At 47.6% G+C, this 17,200-nt stretch overlaps 2 protein-coding genes across 3 annotated transcripts in view; both read right to left on the bottom strand.

Annotated features, from left to right (window-relative positions):
* The window catches only part of SKA1 (spindle and kinetochore associated complex subunit 1), a 15,998-nt gene extending 14,675 nt beyond the window's left edge, over positions 1 to 1,323 (bottom strand). Inside the window, exons 1-2 of one of the 2 annotated variants that reach the window (XM_031059636.1) lie at positions 1,071 to 1,323; positions 208 to 311 (exon numbers count right to left, since the gene is read on the bottom strand). In XM_031059636.1, the coding sequence (XP_030915496.1) occupies positions 208 to 307 (100 nt within the window). In that variant the 5' untranslated portion in view covers positions 308 to 311; positions 1,071 to 1,323. The remainder of the gene's footprint in view (positions 1 to 207; positions 312 to 1,070) is intronic. The other variant, XM_005424200.3, reaches the window with a different exon arrangement.
* Positions 1,324 to 2,915: 1,592 nt separating this feature from the next.
* LOC102031840 (tetraspanin-36-like) overlaps positions 2,916 to 17,200 on the bottom strand; it is a gene marked incomplete at its 5' end in the record, with an annotated part of 17,128 nt that continues 2,843 nt past the window's right edge. The window contains 6 exons of the mRNA XM_005424199.2: positions 2,916 to 4,172; positions 5,002 to 5,085; positions 6,009 to 6,161; positions 6,767 to 6,862; positions 7,324 to 7,398; positions 8,267 to 8,458. Coding sequence (XP_005424256.2) covers positions 4,086 to 4,172; positions 5,002 to 5,085; positions 6,009 to 6,161; positions 6,767 to 6,862; positions 7,324 to 7,398; positions 8,267 to 8,458 — 687 coding nt within the window. The remainder of the gene's footprint in view (positions 4,173 to 5,001; positions 5,086 to 6,008; positions 6,162 to 6,766; positions 6,863 to 7,323; positions 7,399 to 8,266; positions 8,459 to 17,200) is intronic.

The raw sequence follows: 17,200 nt of genomic DNA, 5'->3' as shown, positions 1-17,200 counted from the left end.
TCCTGCCCCTGTCCCCTGGGAGCACAGCCCGACCCCCCCGGTGTCCCCTCCTGTCAGGAGCTGTGCAGAGCCACAAGGTCCCCCCTGAGCCTCCTTTGCTCCAGGCTCAGCCCCTTCCCAGCTCACTCAGCCTCTCCTGGGGCTCCAGCCCCTCAGTGTCTTTCCTGGAGTGAAGTGCAAGCCAAACCCCACTGTTGTTTTGGTTACCTATGTCTCTCAATAGAAGGCACTTTTTAATATTTGAAATCTTCATATTGATGTGGAGGCATAAATCCTCCAGGCTTGAGGATGCCATATCCTTCATCATCACACTGAGGGGGAACAAAAATGAAGGTAGGAATTTAACAAAGACCCGAGTTGCAAACATTGCCTACGAAAGCAGAATTTTTAGAAAGACATTGATCTGTCACAGAAACAAACAGAACATAAATGAAACAGTAAATGGAGTAATTATTTTTTATCTTTTTTATCTAAATTGAAGGCAGGAAAGGAAGCATAAAGTGGCACTAGACAAGGCAATAAGTTTCCCAGAACTTTGGAGATAAATGCAGTGTGATATCAGTGCAGCAATTCCTCATGAGACCGGGAGCACCCTTATTACACTGATGTGTGCAGTAATAAAGGAGTTGGAATTTACTGCAAAAACCAAGAAATACCTGGCTTATATGAGGCAGTTTTAGAAGACTCTCTCAGGGAGACCACATCAGATGATTGATGTTTAAAATGGTGTGTTTTTTTAAAAACGTAATTAAGAAAAAAAAAAAGCAGAGTTATTAGTGAAGTCTGGAGGAATAAAAAAGAGCATTATATATCTATTACTATATTGTCTATAACAATAGAATTATTAACCCTATTAGAGACAGGAATTGATTTAAAAAAATTATACAATGTGACAAACACCCACATTTAACACTGTGGCCCGGCACTGAGCGCTCACACAGCTTCCTCCGGCGGCTCACACTTGGAAACTTTTAAAACGTCTTTATTTCGCTTTTGGCTTAAAATACTATCAACTACCGCGCTTATTAAACCCGTTCTTAGAGACCTGCCGCCTCCCCCACCCTCCGTACCTGCGTGGAACCAGGGCCCTCCAAGGCGGATCGGGATGCCCTGAGGGGATCGAGCTCACCCCTGCGCCCTGAGGGGTTTCTCCTCAGGTTTCAGCAGGCCCAGCGCCGGCGTTTCCCGACCTTCGTCCCGGTCCCACTCCCTCAGGAGGAGGAGGAGGACGCTCGGCCGGGGTTGGAGGACGCTCGGCAGGGGTTGGAGGGCGCTCGGCCGGGGTTGGAGGACGCTCGGCAGGGGTTGGAGGGCGCGCTCGGGCGGGCGTTGGGGAGGCGCGGAGGGCGCGTGCGCGCTGAGGGCGGCGCTCGGGGTGGGCGGAAAGGGCGGAGCGGGGGCAGCGCTGAGGGAAAGCCGGGCGGGAAGGGCGGGAGCGCTGAGGGGGAAACAGGGGACAATGCCGGGTACTAAAGGAGGTTGTGGGCCAGGTGAGGGTCGGTGTCTTCTCCCAGGCAGCCAGTGATAGGACAAGGGGATATGGTCTCAAGCTGTGCCGTGGGAAGCTCAGATTGGACTTCAAGAGGAATTTCTTCATGGAAAGGGCGTTCTGGCGTTGGAAGCGGCTGCTCAGGGAGGTTTGGAGTCCTCATCTCTAGAGGTGTTCAAGGAACGCCTGGACAAGGCGCTCAGTGCTGTGGTCTGGGTGACAAACGGTTGGGCACGATCTAAGAGGTCTTTTCCAACCTTTGACTATAGTTCTGTGAGTCTAGAGGGACTAGGAGGAAGGGCGTGAGGCGGGAACTCTGGGGGGAGCGGAAGTGTGGAAGGTGTTGCCATTTTTGGGAGCTCTGTGAACAAAGACACAGAGTTCACCTTAGAAGCAGGACATTGTTTATTCAGCGCAGCGTGCGAGGAGGACGTTCCCACTCATCAGCTTGCCAAGGGGTAAAAAGTTACATCTGTTATACAGTAAAATTCACATGAACACGCTTGCTGCATATTCTCCGCCCACCTAATGCACATTTATTTGGGTGATGTAATCTTAACGCACGGCTTGAAACAGGCTCTTTCCTTCACTAGGCAAACTCCTCTCGTACAGGTAATTTCACGTAAGTTACGTTAACAAAAAGCGAGAAAAAACCTGAAAGTCATAAAGGAGAGCGGGAGGGGAATGACAGGGAAGGAGGGAACGGTGACAGGGAAGAAGGGAAGGGAAGCTGGAAGGCCAGGAGCGGGGACAGGAAGCAGGATCACTGAGGAGAGCGGCAAGGAAGGGTGGAAGGCGGGGGCTGCTGAGGGAAGCAGAGCAGGAAGGCCAGGACGGGGGAAGAGAGGCGGGATCACCGGGGAGAGCGGCAAGGAAGGGCGGAAGGCGGGATCGCTGAGTGGAGCCGGGGTTGCTTAGGGGAACGGAAGGAAGGCGGAATTGCTGAGGGGAATGGGAAGGAAGGCGGGATTGCTGAGGAGAACGGCCAGGGAACTGGGCGGGAAGGGAAACCGGGTCGCTGAGGGGAGCCGGGCGCGAAGGGAGGCGGGATCGCTGAGGGGAACGGGAAGGAAGGGTGGGATTGCTGAGGGGATCGGTCAGGGAACTGGGCGGGAAGGGAAAGCGGGCCTCCTGAGGGAGGCCGGGTCGCTGAGGAGAGCCGGGGTCGCTGAGGGGAGCGGGAACGAAAGGCGGAATTGCTGAGCGGAGCCGGGTGAGAAGGAGCCAGGATCGCTGAAGGCAGCGGGAGGGAAGGCAGGACCGTTGAGCGGAGCGGGAAAGGAGGGCGGAAGGCGGAATTGCTGAGGGAGCCGGGCGGGATCTCTGAGGCAGCGCCCCCAGCCCCCCCGCTCTGGTTCCGCCCCTGAGGACTTTACTCCCTCCAGAGAATTGTGATAGCATCGACCAACAACCGCTCCACTATTTATTACTTGGTTGTATAAATTCAGTTTATTTCAGTATTTATCAGAAGACAAAGCCCTCAATAAAAATTCAGTTTTCTACATACACATGCTCATGCTGGTGTGTGTTCTATTGGACACCCATTGCTGCTTTTTTTCTCTTGGGGTACGGATGGAGATAATTAAACAGTTTACACTGATCCCAAGCTTTTTTTTTTTTCTTTTTAGCCACAAATATAAAGGTTTATTTTACTGAGGACAGGCTGCTTATCTCTCCAAGGAAGGAATCAGCAGAATGTCTTGCTTTTCCACAATTCCCTGATACATAAAAGCTCACAGTTCCCTCTGTTCTCTATCCCCAAAATTCTAAAGAGCTTATAAACAGATTAACATACAAACGAGTTAAAGAAGGACTGTGTTAAAGCAGGGATACAATCCAATCTGTGTCCAGCAGAACTAAGGAGAACAGAAATGTACAAAAGCAGCGCTACAGCATATTATTGAAATTGCATAGTACGACAATGTATCTTTTTAGCATTTTAGCAGAAAAGCATGGTCAGGGCGGAAACGTGGCACTAATTCCCCCAAGCAAACAATGGAAAAAGGAGGAAGAAAATGTTCAAAAGTCCTGCTTCATAAGGAATTTTTAATGTCAATAATTAAGAGATTAAAAACAAACCAAAGAGAGACAGTTCTGAGCCCAAAAGCTCAAAACCTGCTCCAAACAACCACACAAATGCTTGTTCTAGACTTTAAGTGTGGGGCTGTCTTGCCTAACAACCTCTGCAGTAAACAGAATTACAACATGTGACATAAGAAAGGGGAAAAAACCTGAAACTGCACAATCAGACAGAGAAAAAAACATACTACCGATCCCCATGCCTATGAAGAGTATTTAAACCTGGCGCTGAGCACTTTCTTTTGTTGTTTAAAGTGGGAATGATCTGAGGTTTGTGCAGGCATCTGAAACCCCTCCTGAGGTCTCTACCAGTTTATTGATTAAAAGATAAAGTTTCTGCTGCATGTTTTGGGGGCAGGGGAAAGAAGGTCAGAAGAGAGTTTCTTTCTGGAGCCTACTACACCACCCAGTGCTACCTGTAGCCACAGGTCCAAACTTAGCATAATGTTTCAGAAAGGTGTGGGATGATCACAAGTCAGTTTCATCATCAGGAAGCAAGGTTGTTCTTCTCAGTTTATTAAGCAAACACGCCTGAGTAAAGAGGCTGATATCCACTTTCTTCTTTCTTGCAAGTAAGCACACAGACGCTCAGCATGCCGAAGAACTGGAAAAGAGGAAGTGCACAAGGGACTTAGTCCTGCTGTGTTTCTGTTTAGTTGTCAGACTAAACACCTACACAGCAGATGACTTCATCATATGAAAAAAACTCATTTAAAAATACATCTGCATAAAGTGCTATTTTTGCAAACCAATTCCCAGTAATAGGTCCGGCTGGAGTGTTTCCTCTCTGGTTTGTAACATTAATTAATACAGACACATTAATTACTAATTATCTTGCCATGGGGAAAATTTCAGTGAAAGGCTAGGATTGTTCTGGGATAAAATAAGTTCTCCAAACTATTTAAGCACACCTTTGGACAAGGAGTGACAGGATGGCTTTCCACTAGGAAGGGCAGGGATGGATGGGATATTGGGAAGGAATTGCTGGCTGGGAGGGTGGGCAGGCCCTGGCGCAGGGTGCCCAGAGCAGCTGTGGCTGCCCCTGGATCCCTGGCAGTGCCCAAGGCCAGGCTGGATGGGGCTTGGAGCAGCCTGGGACAGTGGGAGGTGTCCCTGCCTATGACAGGGGTGGCACTGGATGGACATTAAGGTCCCTTAACACCCAAATCAGTCCAGGATTCTGTGACTATGATAAAATGGATTCCACATTGAATTTCCATCCCAAATCCCTTACTATCTTTTGAATCCCTCCCATCATTGTGAGGCAGATGAAACGGAGACAGTGGGAAAAACACAAGTGAGGAACAGAGGACTGAGTCTCCTCCAGAGGCAGAAGAAAACTGCAGGCTGTTAGGACCGTGAAGATGAAAAAGACCTGAGATCCAAGGGCAAACAGTACTATTTTCCATGAGGGAAGAGACAGGAGCATTTACCTTTACGATGGCAAACCCCAGGATTACAAGCATGGCATAGCTGATAACGCTCTGCAGCCCAGACTCCAGCTCCAGTGCACAGCCCTGCCATGAAAGAGAGAGGTAAAAACATGTTAAAAGGTGTTCATCCAGCTGGAAGTTTTTATTATTTCCCCCCAGCCCTTCCAAGGAAGCAGGGCCTGGTAAGGCCTGTCTAATCAGCACTGCAAGTCTGAGGAACTCCATTCCTGTCTTCCAGACCTGATGGCTTATTTCCTCCTGCCTGAGGAGAGGCACTGACAAACTGCAATTTACTGACATTTCTGCATCTTAATTTCCTCTAGCTCTGGTCATTTAAACAAGAGCCCAAAACTCAGAGCCAGAATGGCCATCAATAGTATCTATAAAAGTCAGCTTAGGGCTTATGCCTCAGACTGGAGAACCTGGTATGGACTTTGGAATCACAAAGTGGTTTGGGTTGGAAGGGACTTTAAAGATCATTCAGCTCCACCCCGTGCCATGGCAGGGACACCTTCCACTGTCCCAGGCTGCTCCAAGCCCCATCCAGCCTGGCCTTGGGCACTGCCAGGGATCCAGGGGCAGCCACAGCTGCTCTGGGCATCCCGTGCCAGGGCCTGCCCCACCCTCATATCTGATCTATACTGATCCTCTTCTAGTTTCAAACCATTACACCTTGTCCTGCTGGAACAGGCCCTGCTAAAATGTTTGACCTCATCTTCCTTATAGGGCAACCTTTGGGCCCTGGCAGGGGCTCTGAGGTGTCCCGGGCAGCTGAACAGCCCCAGCTGTGCCAGGCTGGCTCCAGGGCAGAGAGGCTCCAGCCCTCAGAGCACTGTCATCCTCCAGGTTCAGCATGGTCAGTCCGAGATGAGTTGTTTCCCTGCCCCAGATCTGTTTAAACAGCTACAGCTATATCCCTAAACTCTGCCTGGCGTGCTTCCCTCCACGGTTCCACCTGGCTGAAAATGAACACGGCCCGGCTGTGACACCGAGCCCCTCATCCTCACCTGTGTGTTGAGTTCCTGCGGCTGATCCAGATGCCCGGTGCAGTTCTTGGCCTCTTGCTGGCAGCAGCTCTGAGGAACACTGTTGTTCCCAGTGGAATTAAACCACTGCGTGGTTGTCCAGTCGCTGTAGTTCTTAACCCCGCAGCAGTGAAGCTACCAAACACACGACAGTGACACAGCAGTTACTGTTACATAGCATTATACATATGTATTACTAGCTGCATTATATATGTATATAATATATGTTCATATATATGAATGCTTGTGGTGAGTTAAACCTCTCTTAGGCACAGCCAGAGCTGCCAGTAGTTTGCAGCAGATTTACAAGTAGTGGTGCTTCAGGAAAACAATCTCAGATGTAATAAATCAATCTCCACACATTATTACATCCCTCTTAGTTTATTCTCTGTGAAAGCTCCAACAGGAAGGTGACAAGTCGCAGGGTAGAGTCTTCCATCATCTCACGATTTTATGGTGTGGTGTTCTCAGCAGCAGCTATGCCTATGCACTTATTTGCTGTGATGCAAATGTCACTCACTTCAGCCACATCCCTGACTACATGAATGTCACACCAGCAGCCTCAACACAACAGCTCTGCAAAGTGAAGAGCAGCTCAGCTGCTTTGGAGAATTGGATGCTAAACACAGAGCCAAGCTCCAGGATACTGCCCCACTCATCCTCTCATGCCTTTCCCAGCTTAAATTCCTTGTTTAGGACCCAACTGTTCTTTTCCAAATAATGCCTAAATATTTTCTTACCTGTTCTTGCAAGTAATCCACAACCCTAGACTCTGGGTTTTTGCCATCATACTTCTCAAAGACGGAGCGCATTGTACTTTGCACATCAGTTTTTACCTGTTCAGACAGAGAAAAACAATGCAGATGGTTTTACTGTGAGAGCTGAACATTTTATCTGCAGGTAGAAACTGCAAAAGATCTGTATCTCAAATAAGTCAAGGGGGAAAATAAGAAATAAGAAAAATCAAGCAATGTTTTAGACAAAATTCCGGTGGCACTTAGCCAGAATCATGTTCCTGGATAGAAGCTTGCTGCCCTTGAGGGAAAAGCCCTCCTTTGGGAGCATGAACAACTGTTTAATCCAACTCAGAGACCACTGTGATATCTGCCAGGTACTTTATATATTCACTGTGTTCCCAGCAAAGACATCCCCATTCCCATTTGTTCTGCAGATTATAGGACAGGGGATGAAGTAAAAAAAAAAACCAAACCAACAGATAAATTGGAATGATCAGACAATGTGAGATCTGTTCTTTACTTTTATATTGGGACACAGATGCTAAAAATTCTTAACTTACCTTTTCCCTGTAAACAAATCCCAAGACAAAAGCGGACACTTCTGCAATGAAGATAACCAGGATAATGGCCAAGAACTGAAAAGAAAAAGAAAGTTAAGAGAGAATCCCACAGCACTTGAATTCAACTGCACAATACATATTAATTTACAGCAGTAAGTGATCGTTATCTCTTATTGCCTCTCCAATTAAAATAGTTCCCAGAAGATAACTTAGAATAGAAGAAGCTGTGGCTGCCTCACCCCGGGAATTGTTCAAGGCCAGGTTGGACAGGGTTTGGAGCAATGTGGTTATATTGGTTGGTCTAGTGGAAGCTCTCCCTGCCTATGGAAAAGGGGTTGGAACTGGATGAGCTTTAAGGTCCTGTCCAACCCAAGCCTTTCGATGATGGCTGTGCATGGCTGGGACAATGACTGTGGCTCCACAGCCTCTGTTCCTCATCCTGAACACTGCCACGGCGTGTGAAGAGCCTGTGGCACACTTCACAAGGTGGATGTCAAAGGGGAGAGCACACAGATAAACTAGCAGCCGAGTCAGGCACATTGTGCACTCCCTGTTGGGCTCATGTTGCCTTCAGGGCATGAAGCTACTCTAAGTGAACCTTTCTGGATTTTTAAAAGTAATTCCGTGAGCAGTCAAGGCACGAGGACTAAAGTCTGCAGAAAAACTGATACACATCTGGTTTGCTTGCTTAGAAACTCGTATTTCCTCCTGTTCCTTCACCACCTCACTCCTCAAAACTTGCTGCTCCCGCACTCCTCTTCCCTGAGCCAGCTGGGGCAGATCAGAGCATCCCAGCTGTAGGTGACTCGCCCAAACCAACAGTTCTTCAGCAGCGCGTTATCACCACGACCTTTCCCTCCGTTCAGCTCCCGAGGTCCGGCCGAGCACCTCCCCTGCCGGTGGGAGGCGGGCGACACCCGCGGACGGTGGCGGTGACACTCACCAGCCCCAGGCCGACCCGAGACTCGCGGAAGGTGGCGCAGCAGCCGATCAGCCCGATGATGAACATCACCACGGCCACGCAAATTATGATCACGGCTGGCAGCAGGGCGTACTTGTCCTGCAGAAAGTTGTCGTAGCTCTTGTAGGTGTTGATGACGTACGCCCCAACATAGCTGAGGCCCGCTGCTGCCGCCTGAAATGCAGTAAGGAAAAGTGATTAGCAGCTATTTATTAAGACTCTGACCTGGAAACTAATCATGGATTGTTTTCTAACAGTGATTTTAGAAATAATGGCTACCGTGTGCAAAGAACTAGATGGAAAAAATGCTGAATCTGAAACTATTACCTAATCTAGGCATTAAAACTTGAACACAGAGAAGGCAAAATTCACTGTATCACTCCCTTGCTAATAGGGCACCACAGGAGCTTAAATGAAAGGCTGGTGTCTGTAGACTTGCATCAGTGTCTTTGCAGAATGCCAAGCTCACACTACATCCCACCCAAGGCTGCATTAACAAGAATTAGATCACCACATTGTTGGGTTTTTGTTGTTTTGTTTTTGTTTTTTTTTTTTTTAAGAAAAACTCATCCTTTGCATTCTCATTAACCACTAAGGCAGGCACAAATGTACTTAGTCTCAGCAAAACAGTCCCTCCTTTTCCTGCAGGAAACAGATTTCTGCAACCTCTAAAATAATCTCTCTCCCAGAAGGATGTTTTGCTGATTGAGGCCAAGGTAAAGTGCACCAGTGGCAGCTGCCCTGGAGACTAAAGACTTTTACCCACTGGACTGGGTATAGCCCTGGAAACAACACCAAAAGGCTCAGCCAGGCCCTTACTGATGGCACAAGAAAATTCTCTCAAGAGTCAGGATGGCTCATCCACCCTCTGTAATCATGCAGCACAAGGAAAATGCAGCACCCCCTGTATTCACATTCTGGAAACCTGAAACTGTTGAAAACCAGACAGATTGTTTTCAACAGGTCACAGCAGGATTTTGTCACGCAGCCTTGGAGCAGTTTGTTACCTCCCCAGCGCTGTACGTTTTAATTAATCAAACACTCCTCATGCTGGAGCTGGGACTTGCTAATTCCTTGACCTTGTTTGGCTCTTTCCCCTCTGGCCAGGTCTGCTGCCTGCCCTTCAATTACCTCCAAGTGCAGGAACATCCTTTGTTTCAGACAGCTCCCATCCCACAATCCTGCATTCCTGGATGCTGTCTGTACTCCAGAATTACTGGGGTCAGATGCACCAAGTGATGAAGCCACACATTTAGTACAGGACCTGCAAGGTCCTGCTGCACTGGGGCTCAGATATAGCAGGTCCTCTGCAAAGTGGGATATCAGAAAAAGGAATGGGATTGCCAATTCTCAATTCTCAGGTTGTTTGTTTTTCTTCTCTACATGCACTGGGTTTTCAAATATGCTAATGATGAAAGTGGTTGCTAAAGCTTCCTTTCATTTTTCCTCTCTTTGAGGGAAATCTCTTTCCTATTTCCCTGTCTACAGGTGTAGGGTGACCATGACTTTTTCCTGTCACCCCTTTTTAGGGATGCAGGGAAAGGATGAGACCACTTTATCTCAAAAGGCACCACTGACTTCTCACTTCACCACAGGGTGAGGAGTTGAGGAGGAGCAACCTCACCTTCTCCCTCAACACTCTGTTCCTGAACTGAAAGTGGGACAGGAAAAGTCCTTGGAATGGCAGCAGTAAAGTGTCACAGCAACAGGCCCCCGGCTGGGAAATAATCAATATAGACTCCATGTATTCACAAAAGGCTGATCATTTAATTTATTAATAAACCCATTGCTTTTTTATACCCTAGTTTGCTACAGGTGGAATTGATTGCTCCTCCAATCCAAACACCATCACCATTGGCTAATTAAGAAACCACCCTTTGGTAAACAAATCTCCATAACACATTGCACATGTTTCAACAACAGATGCAGCAAGTGAAGGTAAGAATTGTTTCTCATTCTTTTCTCTGATCTTCTCACAGCCTTTCCCAGGCATGGTTCTGGGAAAGTTGTTTGTTCCTCTCTGTGGCCAGAGAGCTGCTGCCACAGTAAAGGTGGAGGTGGGGACACGACACCTCCATCCTCCTTTGCCTTCAGTTGCACAAAAAGAATGAAGGTGCATGACTAAAAAAGTGTATCCTGTATTTCTGGTCTGGAAGGCTGGATGCACGTGTCTGTCCACCTATTCTCTGCTCTGAAACAGCATCATCTGGGCAAGGACAGTCACAGAGGGGCAAGCAAAATTGTGCCTCACCATCACCACAGGGAATGATTCCTTCCCAATATCCCATCTCACGCCACCCTCTGGCAGTGGGAAGCCATTCCCCCTTGTCCTGTCACTTCAGTGTCTTTTCCAAAGTCCCTCTCCACCATGGCGGAGAAACATTCTTCATTTTTAACTCATCCTTCATTTTCCATCCACTTCCAGTGTGCTCAAAAGGCAATGCAAAGGAAGCAGCACAGGACATGCTAAAGAACAAAGCTCCCCAAGCCGTTTACTTGCTGCCAGTAAAAGGCTGCCAAGAATTAAGAAAAAAATAAAAATTATGAAGCCAACTCACAAAGGCCCTTAAAGCCAGGGCCAGCAAAGCTCCATGACTGCAAGACAAAACCAGAAGGTCTAGTGTTAAGTTCAAGGACCTCAGATATAAAGCACTTTCACAGCGGGTTTTATTGCAATACTCAGGATTGCCCTGTTTCTGGTCAGAGACAAAGCACAACCAGCAAGAAGTGTACTAAAATTTCCAAACTTCTGCTCCCAAGCAGAAAAAGGAAGCGTAATGAGGCAAAACCAGAAGTCTTTGGGAAAAGACTTAAAGGAAGATGACCACAGATACTTCCACAACTTCACCCGTGGTTTTTAATTCAGTGGGAAGGATCCTGAAGCCTTGAAGAGCAGGGTCACTTAGGAATAGAAGGCATCACAGCCAATGACCTCTTCCCTGATTTTTGCAGGTGAGTTCCAGAGACAAGTTTTGAAAGCAAAGAGGAAAAATACTTCAGAGCTTAAATCAGAACTCTTCCCTTAAGCCTTTCCAGAATTTAAGGCAAATTCAAAATCTGATGGAAGGATTTTTTCACCCCAACATCACAAAACCTGTAGCCTATTCCTAGATCTAAGATGAAGATGTACTAAGATGTACTTCTCTAGAAGGACAAGTCCTTTGCATTGCAAAAGATGGATCTCAAAGTATGTCTGATTAGGTTTCTGTTGGGTCTCAAGAAACAAACAATCCCACAAACACACAGGCCAGTTTGAGCAATTACTTTTGAGGAGGAATAGACGAAATACCTCCTTTTCCACGATCAGTCAGCCACCTCCTCAAACCCATCTAAAATGACAGAAAGGATGCTAGGATTATGCCAAGAAATACACTTTTTGTCACACTTTTTGCTGCTCTCCTGCTTGTCAGCGTGCTTGCAGCCAGGCCCGATGCCCAGCAGGCTCTCACAATGTGGGCACAAGCCCTGGCACGGGCAGCCCAGGGTGACTCAAGGTGGAACCTCCCCGGGGCCACCCACAGTCAGCACAACACCCACCCCTGACCCTGCCCTGCCCTCACAGCCCCCGCTGACTCACCAGCCTCCAGGAAACTGCTCCTGTTTCTTTACGGGGCTGGTGACTTCCTTAGGACAAGATGACGAGATGAGGCAAAAGGAAATTTTGCAAGAAAACCCCTTTCCACAGCTGGGCAACAGAGCTGCAGCAGCTCAGCTGCCTCGCCCCCATGGCTTGCACCCTTCAAGGACCTAGCACCAGAATCACTCAATTTTTCATATCCCACACCCTTGACAGAAAGCAGAAAAACTATTCGAGCATGAAAAAGTGAACTCCTTGGGGCTGAGTGAGAAGAAAGCCGAGCTGAGACAGTCAGCAGATTTTCCCAGGCTGAGGTTTGGGCAGGGCCTGGGCTCACCAAGCCCTTCCAGGCTCAGCTGAGCCAGGGAAGCAGGTGCACAGAGGACAAACACAACACGGGGGGACTCTGAGTCACACAACACACAAGAGCACAGTGAATATTCACTCCTGCCCATGAAACAGAACCCTGCACTGTCTCACTGACGCAGAACAGGACAGCTGCTGGAAACGCTAATTTTATGTATTTTTTAAAATGCAAGAAGACTCCTTGTGTGCCCCTCTTTTTATATGCTGATGACCAAAAGTCCCTACCCTGTTCAGGAGGCTTTTAGCCATGCAAATACTTCATGCCACTTAATCACAGACATAGAAGGGGCTGCTTAAAGTTTCCTCTATACCACTGCTCTGAAATACATGCAAATGTTTTATATATATATATATATAGTTTTTTTCTTTTTTTTTATCAGTGAGGCAGAACAGGTGCTTTTCCACCTTTACTTCTCTGTTTTAATAAGCCAACCTTATGTGATGGCTGAGAACAGAGGTTATTGTTCGTTCACAGTTATCTGCACAGGCTTCTTTGTCCCCTTCCAAACCCAGATAAGCTACAGCAAAGGAGCCAAACTACCAACTGTGATGTTAAAAGGCAATGTCTGCTGCTTGAAGGATTTGGGGTACATTTTAAAAGGTTTCTGCCACCATCCTCCCATTTCAGAGAGTTGATTCTATGACTTGATCTGTTACTGCAAACTGGTATAAGACTTTATTTTGAAAAGGCTGGAAAATTAAAAATACAGAATAATAAAGCTGTAGCGTTCAAAGGAGAAGTTTAACAACGGGGTGAATTCTGAATTCACCCCGTGTGTCCAGCAAGATGCAGCCTCTATACAGTAAAAAATTGAGGCTATGAGACACACAGACATTTCTCCTTTGTCCAATGGGACTTTCCCAGGGCCAGCACTAATATCCACCACAGCACAAAACTCAGGCTGGCTGGATTTTTCCTATATCATTAACTTTCTATGGGCAAAGACAGGTGAGAGAAATAATACCATTTTTCATGACACAGTAAGAGATGCTGTCTTCCACAGCAAACTACTGCAAATACAAACTGGAAGAACTATGAATATCCCCACAAACCCTTTCTGAACCACTGCCACCTAACTCATCATTAGACAGTCAGCTCACACAGCTGCCTGAGCTAATTTTAAGGCTCAAATCCTGTTTTTTTACCAGTATCTTTGCATAGTCAGATGCAAATTATTACTTCAATCATTATTCAGTGGTTACTTTGCCAATTACAATTATTACTACTGTGCTGCCCCCATGCCTTTCATATCTAGAATCAGCCCCCAGCAACACTGGCCTCAGTTACAGCTGCCCATCCTCTCCTTAATACAGAAGACACTCCATGTCTTCGTTTTTTGGCTTTTTTTTTCCTGTGTACAAGAAGTGGTTTTGATTTACCTTGACAGGTAAATCTTCTGCTCAAAAGATTTTGCACATATCCTCCATAAATAATGTATTTTATTACCCAACAGCCAGCTTGCCTGGCAAAGAGAATTACTATCTGGCTCCCTTGCTGATTTATTGTACTACAAGATTTATTCTTCCCATTCACTGCCACAGTTTCAAGTCCTCTCTGGCTGCTGCACTACTCCATTTTCAGGGAGGCAAAAGGTTTTCTAAGGATTTTAGAGGAAAAGAAAGACACTGAGCACTTTTGAGAAAGCTTTTCTCACTTTATCCTCATTTTAACCAGTTTAAAACTCCCCTTGGCCCACATGGACCAGGCACTTCCCAGAACTGAGGGTCTCTTGGCCCGAGGCAAAGCTGGTTTCTCCCAGCAATGAGACTGACCCCAGCTCAGCACCTCCCATCCCACATGCACAAATTTCTCTCCCTTTTCAATCCTGGATTTAGAACTCTGCCAGCTTGAAGGGACCTCCTGGCTCCAGCTGCCATTTCCTACCCTGCTTACGGTATTAATTTCTCTAAATGATAAATCAGGTACTGCCACATTTGTGTTCTCTGGCTTCACCCAGGACAGTGTGTGACCGTGCTTAGTCACTCTTGCAGTGAAAATGGTTTCTGATGTTCAGAGGGACCATCCTGTGCTTCAGCTTGTGCTCAGTGGCCCTGTCACTGGGCACTGACAGCATCATCTGGGCAAGCACAGGCGCAGAGGAGCAAGCAAAGCTGCTGAGCCAGGATACCTGTGCCAGGATACTTGTGCCAGGGCCTGCCCACCCTCCCAGCCAGCAATTCCTAATTCCCAAGATCCCAAAATCTGTCCCTGCCCTCTGGCCCTGGGAAGCCATTGCCTGGCTGCTGTCCCTGCATGCCTTGTCCCCAGTGGCTGTGCAGCTCTCCTGGAGCCCCTGGAGGCCCTGGCAGGGGCTCTGAGGTGTCCCTGGAGCCTTCTCTTGTGCAGCTGAGCAGCCCCAGCTGTGCCAGGCTGGCTCCAGAGCAGAGGGGCTCCAGCCCTGGCAGCATCTCCGTGGCCTCCTCTGCACTGGCTGCAGCAGCTCCAGCTCCTTGTGCTGTTGGAGCCAGGGCTGGGGCAGGATGGGGTCTCCTGTTAGTGCAGAAACTTGCTGTGTTCCCTCAGATCTTCATGTTATGAAAACACTGATTTACAAAATAGTAAAAAATACTGAACTCAGCAAGATGGCTTTGGATTGGAGTAAAAAGCACCAAAGCTGTGAGCTCCTACCAGGCTGCCCTCAATTCCAGCAGCACCAACAGCCCCAGGAGAGAACTCCTGCTAATCTCATGCCAGTCATTACCCTCAAACTAAAACCTTCAAATCAGTTTCCTCAGGTGAGCTACAGAGGTGGGACAGAACCCAGACAACTGTTCTGAGCCAAGCTACACCAAGCCACAGCAGACTCATCAAGGTCTGTTACACCCAAATATTCAGCTGGGATGTACAGCTGTGGGGCATGTTTCAGCCTGCCCTCAAAACACACCTCAGGGCTGCTTGCTGGGTATGGTGGGAAGTGCTTGCTTTTTCCTTTTCTTCCTCAAATGAAAACAATGTGCAGCTGCCAAAAGGCTCTGAAAACCTATGCCTCTCTTTCAGGAGAAAAAATCCCCAAACATAAACCAACATTTTCTTGTGGTTTACCTGCTGCAAAACCACACACTCAGAGGGGATTCTGGGTGTAGTGGGCTTGTTTTCAAGCTATATTAAGTAAATGTCCACCTTGAGAGTTGTTTTAACACACTGCCTTCTGTTCCCCAAGCCTAATACCAAGGTTATTTTTCCATCCCTAAAAAGCAGCATGTACCTACAAAGCACAAATGGTGGGATGTCCTCATGGAGACACTGTACAGCAGTGCAAAGCCAGGAATCCTGCCCCAACTCCTAATGCTTAATCCCCTGCCCTGGGGCTATGGTGCTGCTGGTAATCACAATCACATAGGCAACTGGACCAGGAGGAGGAGAAACCCATTTTCACTTGTCAGAACCCCCATTTTCACTTGTATTCTCCCCAAATACACAAACCTCAAGGCATGAGTTGCATGGAGCGTAATTTCGGCTGAGCACAGATTGATTTATCAGCCAGTGCCAGGCTGTTTTGGATCTGAGCAGCCTGTCTGGACACAAAACACCCTGTAGTTCAATATTTGCCTTCCGAACCACCCCAATTTCTCAATCAGCTCCTCCAGGCTCAAGCACCAGACACTGCAACTAAACCAAGGTGCACCTAAATCGCAGCAGAGCTAATCCTAAATCTTGCTACAGAGGTACCAAAATGGGACCTCTTGAGCCCTTGTAATTACCACATGCACTTCCACAACATGGAACCACAGAATCCCAGAAGGATTTGGGTGGGAAGGACCTGTAAAGCTTACCCAGCTCCACCCCCCTGCCATGGGCAGGGACTCCTTCCCCTGTCCCAGGGTGCTCCAAGCCCTGTCCAGCCTGGTCTGGAACACTTCTGCTCTCTGGGCAACCTATGCCAGTGCCTCAGCACCCTCACAGGAACAATTCCTTCCCAACATCTACCCTGAATTTCCCCTCTTTTCAGCGTGAAGCCATTCTCCCATCAGTACAGCTCTTGATGAAGAATCCCTCTATGGTTTCTTTGCAGCCCCTGTCAGACACTGGATGGCTGATTTCCACATGGTCTTCACACAACTTCCTCATCTCCAGGCTGACCACCCCCACCTTCTCAGCCTGTCAAACTGTGGTTTTGGTGACCTTTGAAGAGACCGAAGTGCCTTTAGAGATGGACACACAGCCTGGCCATCCAGGGGTCCCTTCACAGCCGCAGGGACCCTCTGGCTGAGGTTGTTCCCTGGAATCTGCATCACTGTCCCAACATCTCCCCTGTGCTGACCACACAGCACCAGCACCTTCGTTTTAATTTAGTCTGTGAGGCCCTATGCAATACAGCAAAGCCCGTTTTCCTGAACACTGGTTCAGTTCTGCTTCCTGATTTTGGGGAGAATAATTTTAAACAAGGAGCAACTTCACCCTTTCAAGGCACACTCAAAAGGATCAAGATCACACTCAAAGTGCCCAGGCATCTGCCCCATCCTGTGGCCACTGCATCATGTGGCTGCTCTGCTCTCACCATTCAGAAACGAGCTAGAAATCATAGAATGGCTGGGGCTGGAAGGGACCTTAAAAATCACCATGGTTCCAACTCCCAAGGAACCCTTCCATCACCTTCCCCTTCCCTTCCTCAATGTAACCTTTGCTATTCAATACATTGTTAATTAAAAGTATCCAGTACATTGTTAATTAGAAGTATCCAGTACATTGTTAATTAGAAGTATCCAGTACATTGTTAATTAGAAGTATCCAGATTTCTCTCTGACTGAAGCTCCAGAGCAAGCATTCCCAAAGAACTCATTATTGGCATGAGTGATTTTGAACCATTCACACATGCAGGAATTTTTCTTGAGGGTAAGTTTATACCTCCAAATCACTAAAAATTATTTATAGTGAACCACAGCAATAGAGTGATTCCTTGAGCCACCTGGTCTAGTGGAAGAAGTTTCTGCCCATGGCAGGGGGCTGCACTTCTTTCCTGCCAGTCAAAAGA

This window comes from Geospiza fortis, unplaced genomic scaffold (genome assembly GCF_000277835.1).
Source record: "Geospiza fortis unplaced genomic scaffold, GeoFor_1.0 scaffold488, whole genome shotgun sequence".
Taxonomy (NCBI): domain Eukaryota; kingdom Metazoa; phylum Chordata; class Aves; order Passeriformes; family Thraupidae; genus Geospiza; species Geospiza fortis.
This window is presented reverse-complemented; position numbering and strand designations above follow the sequence as displayed.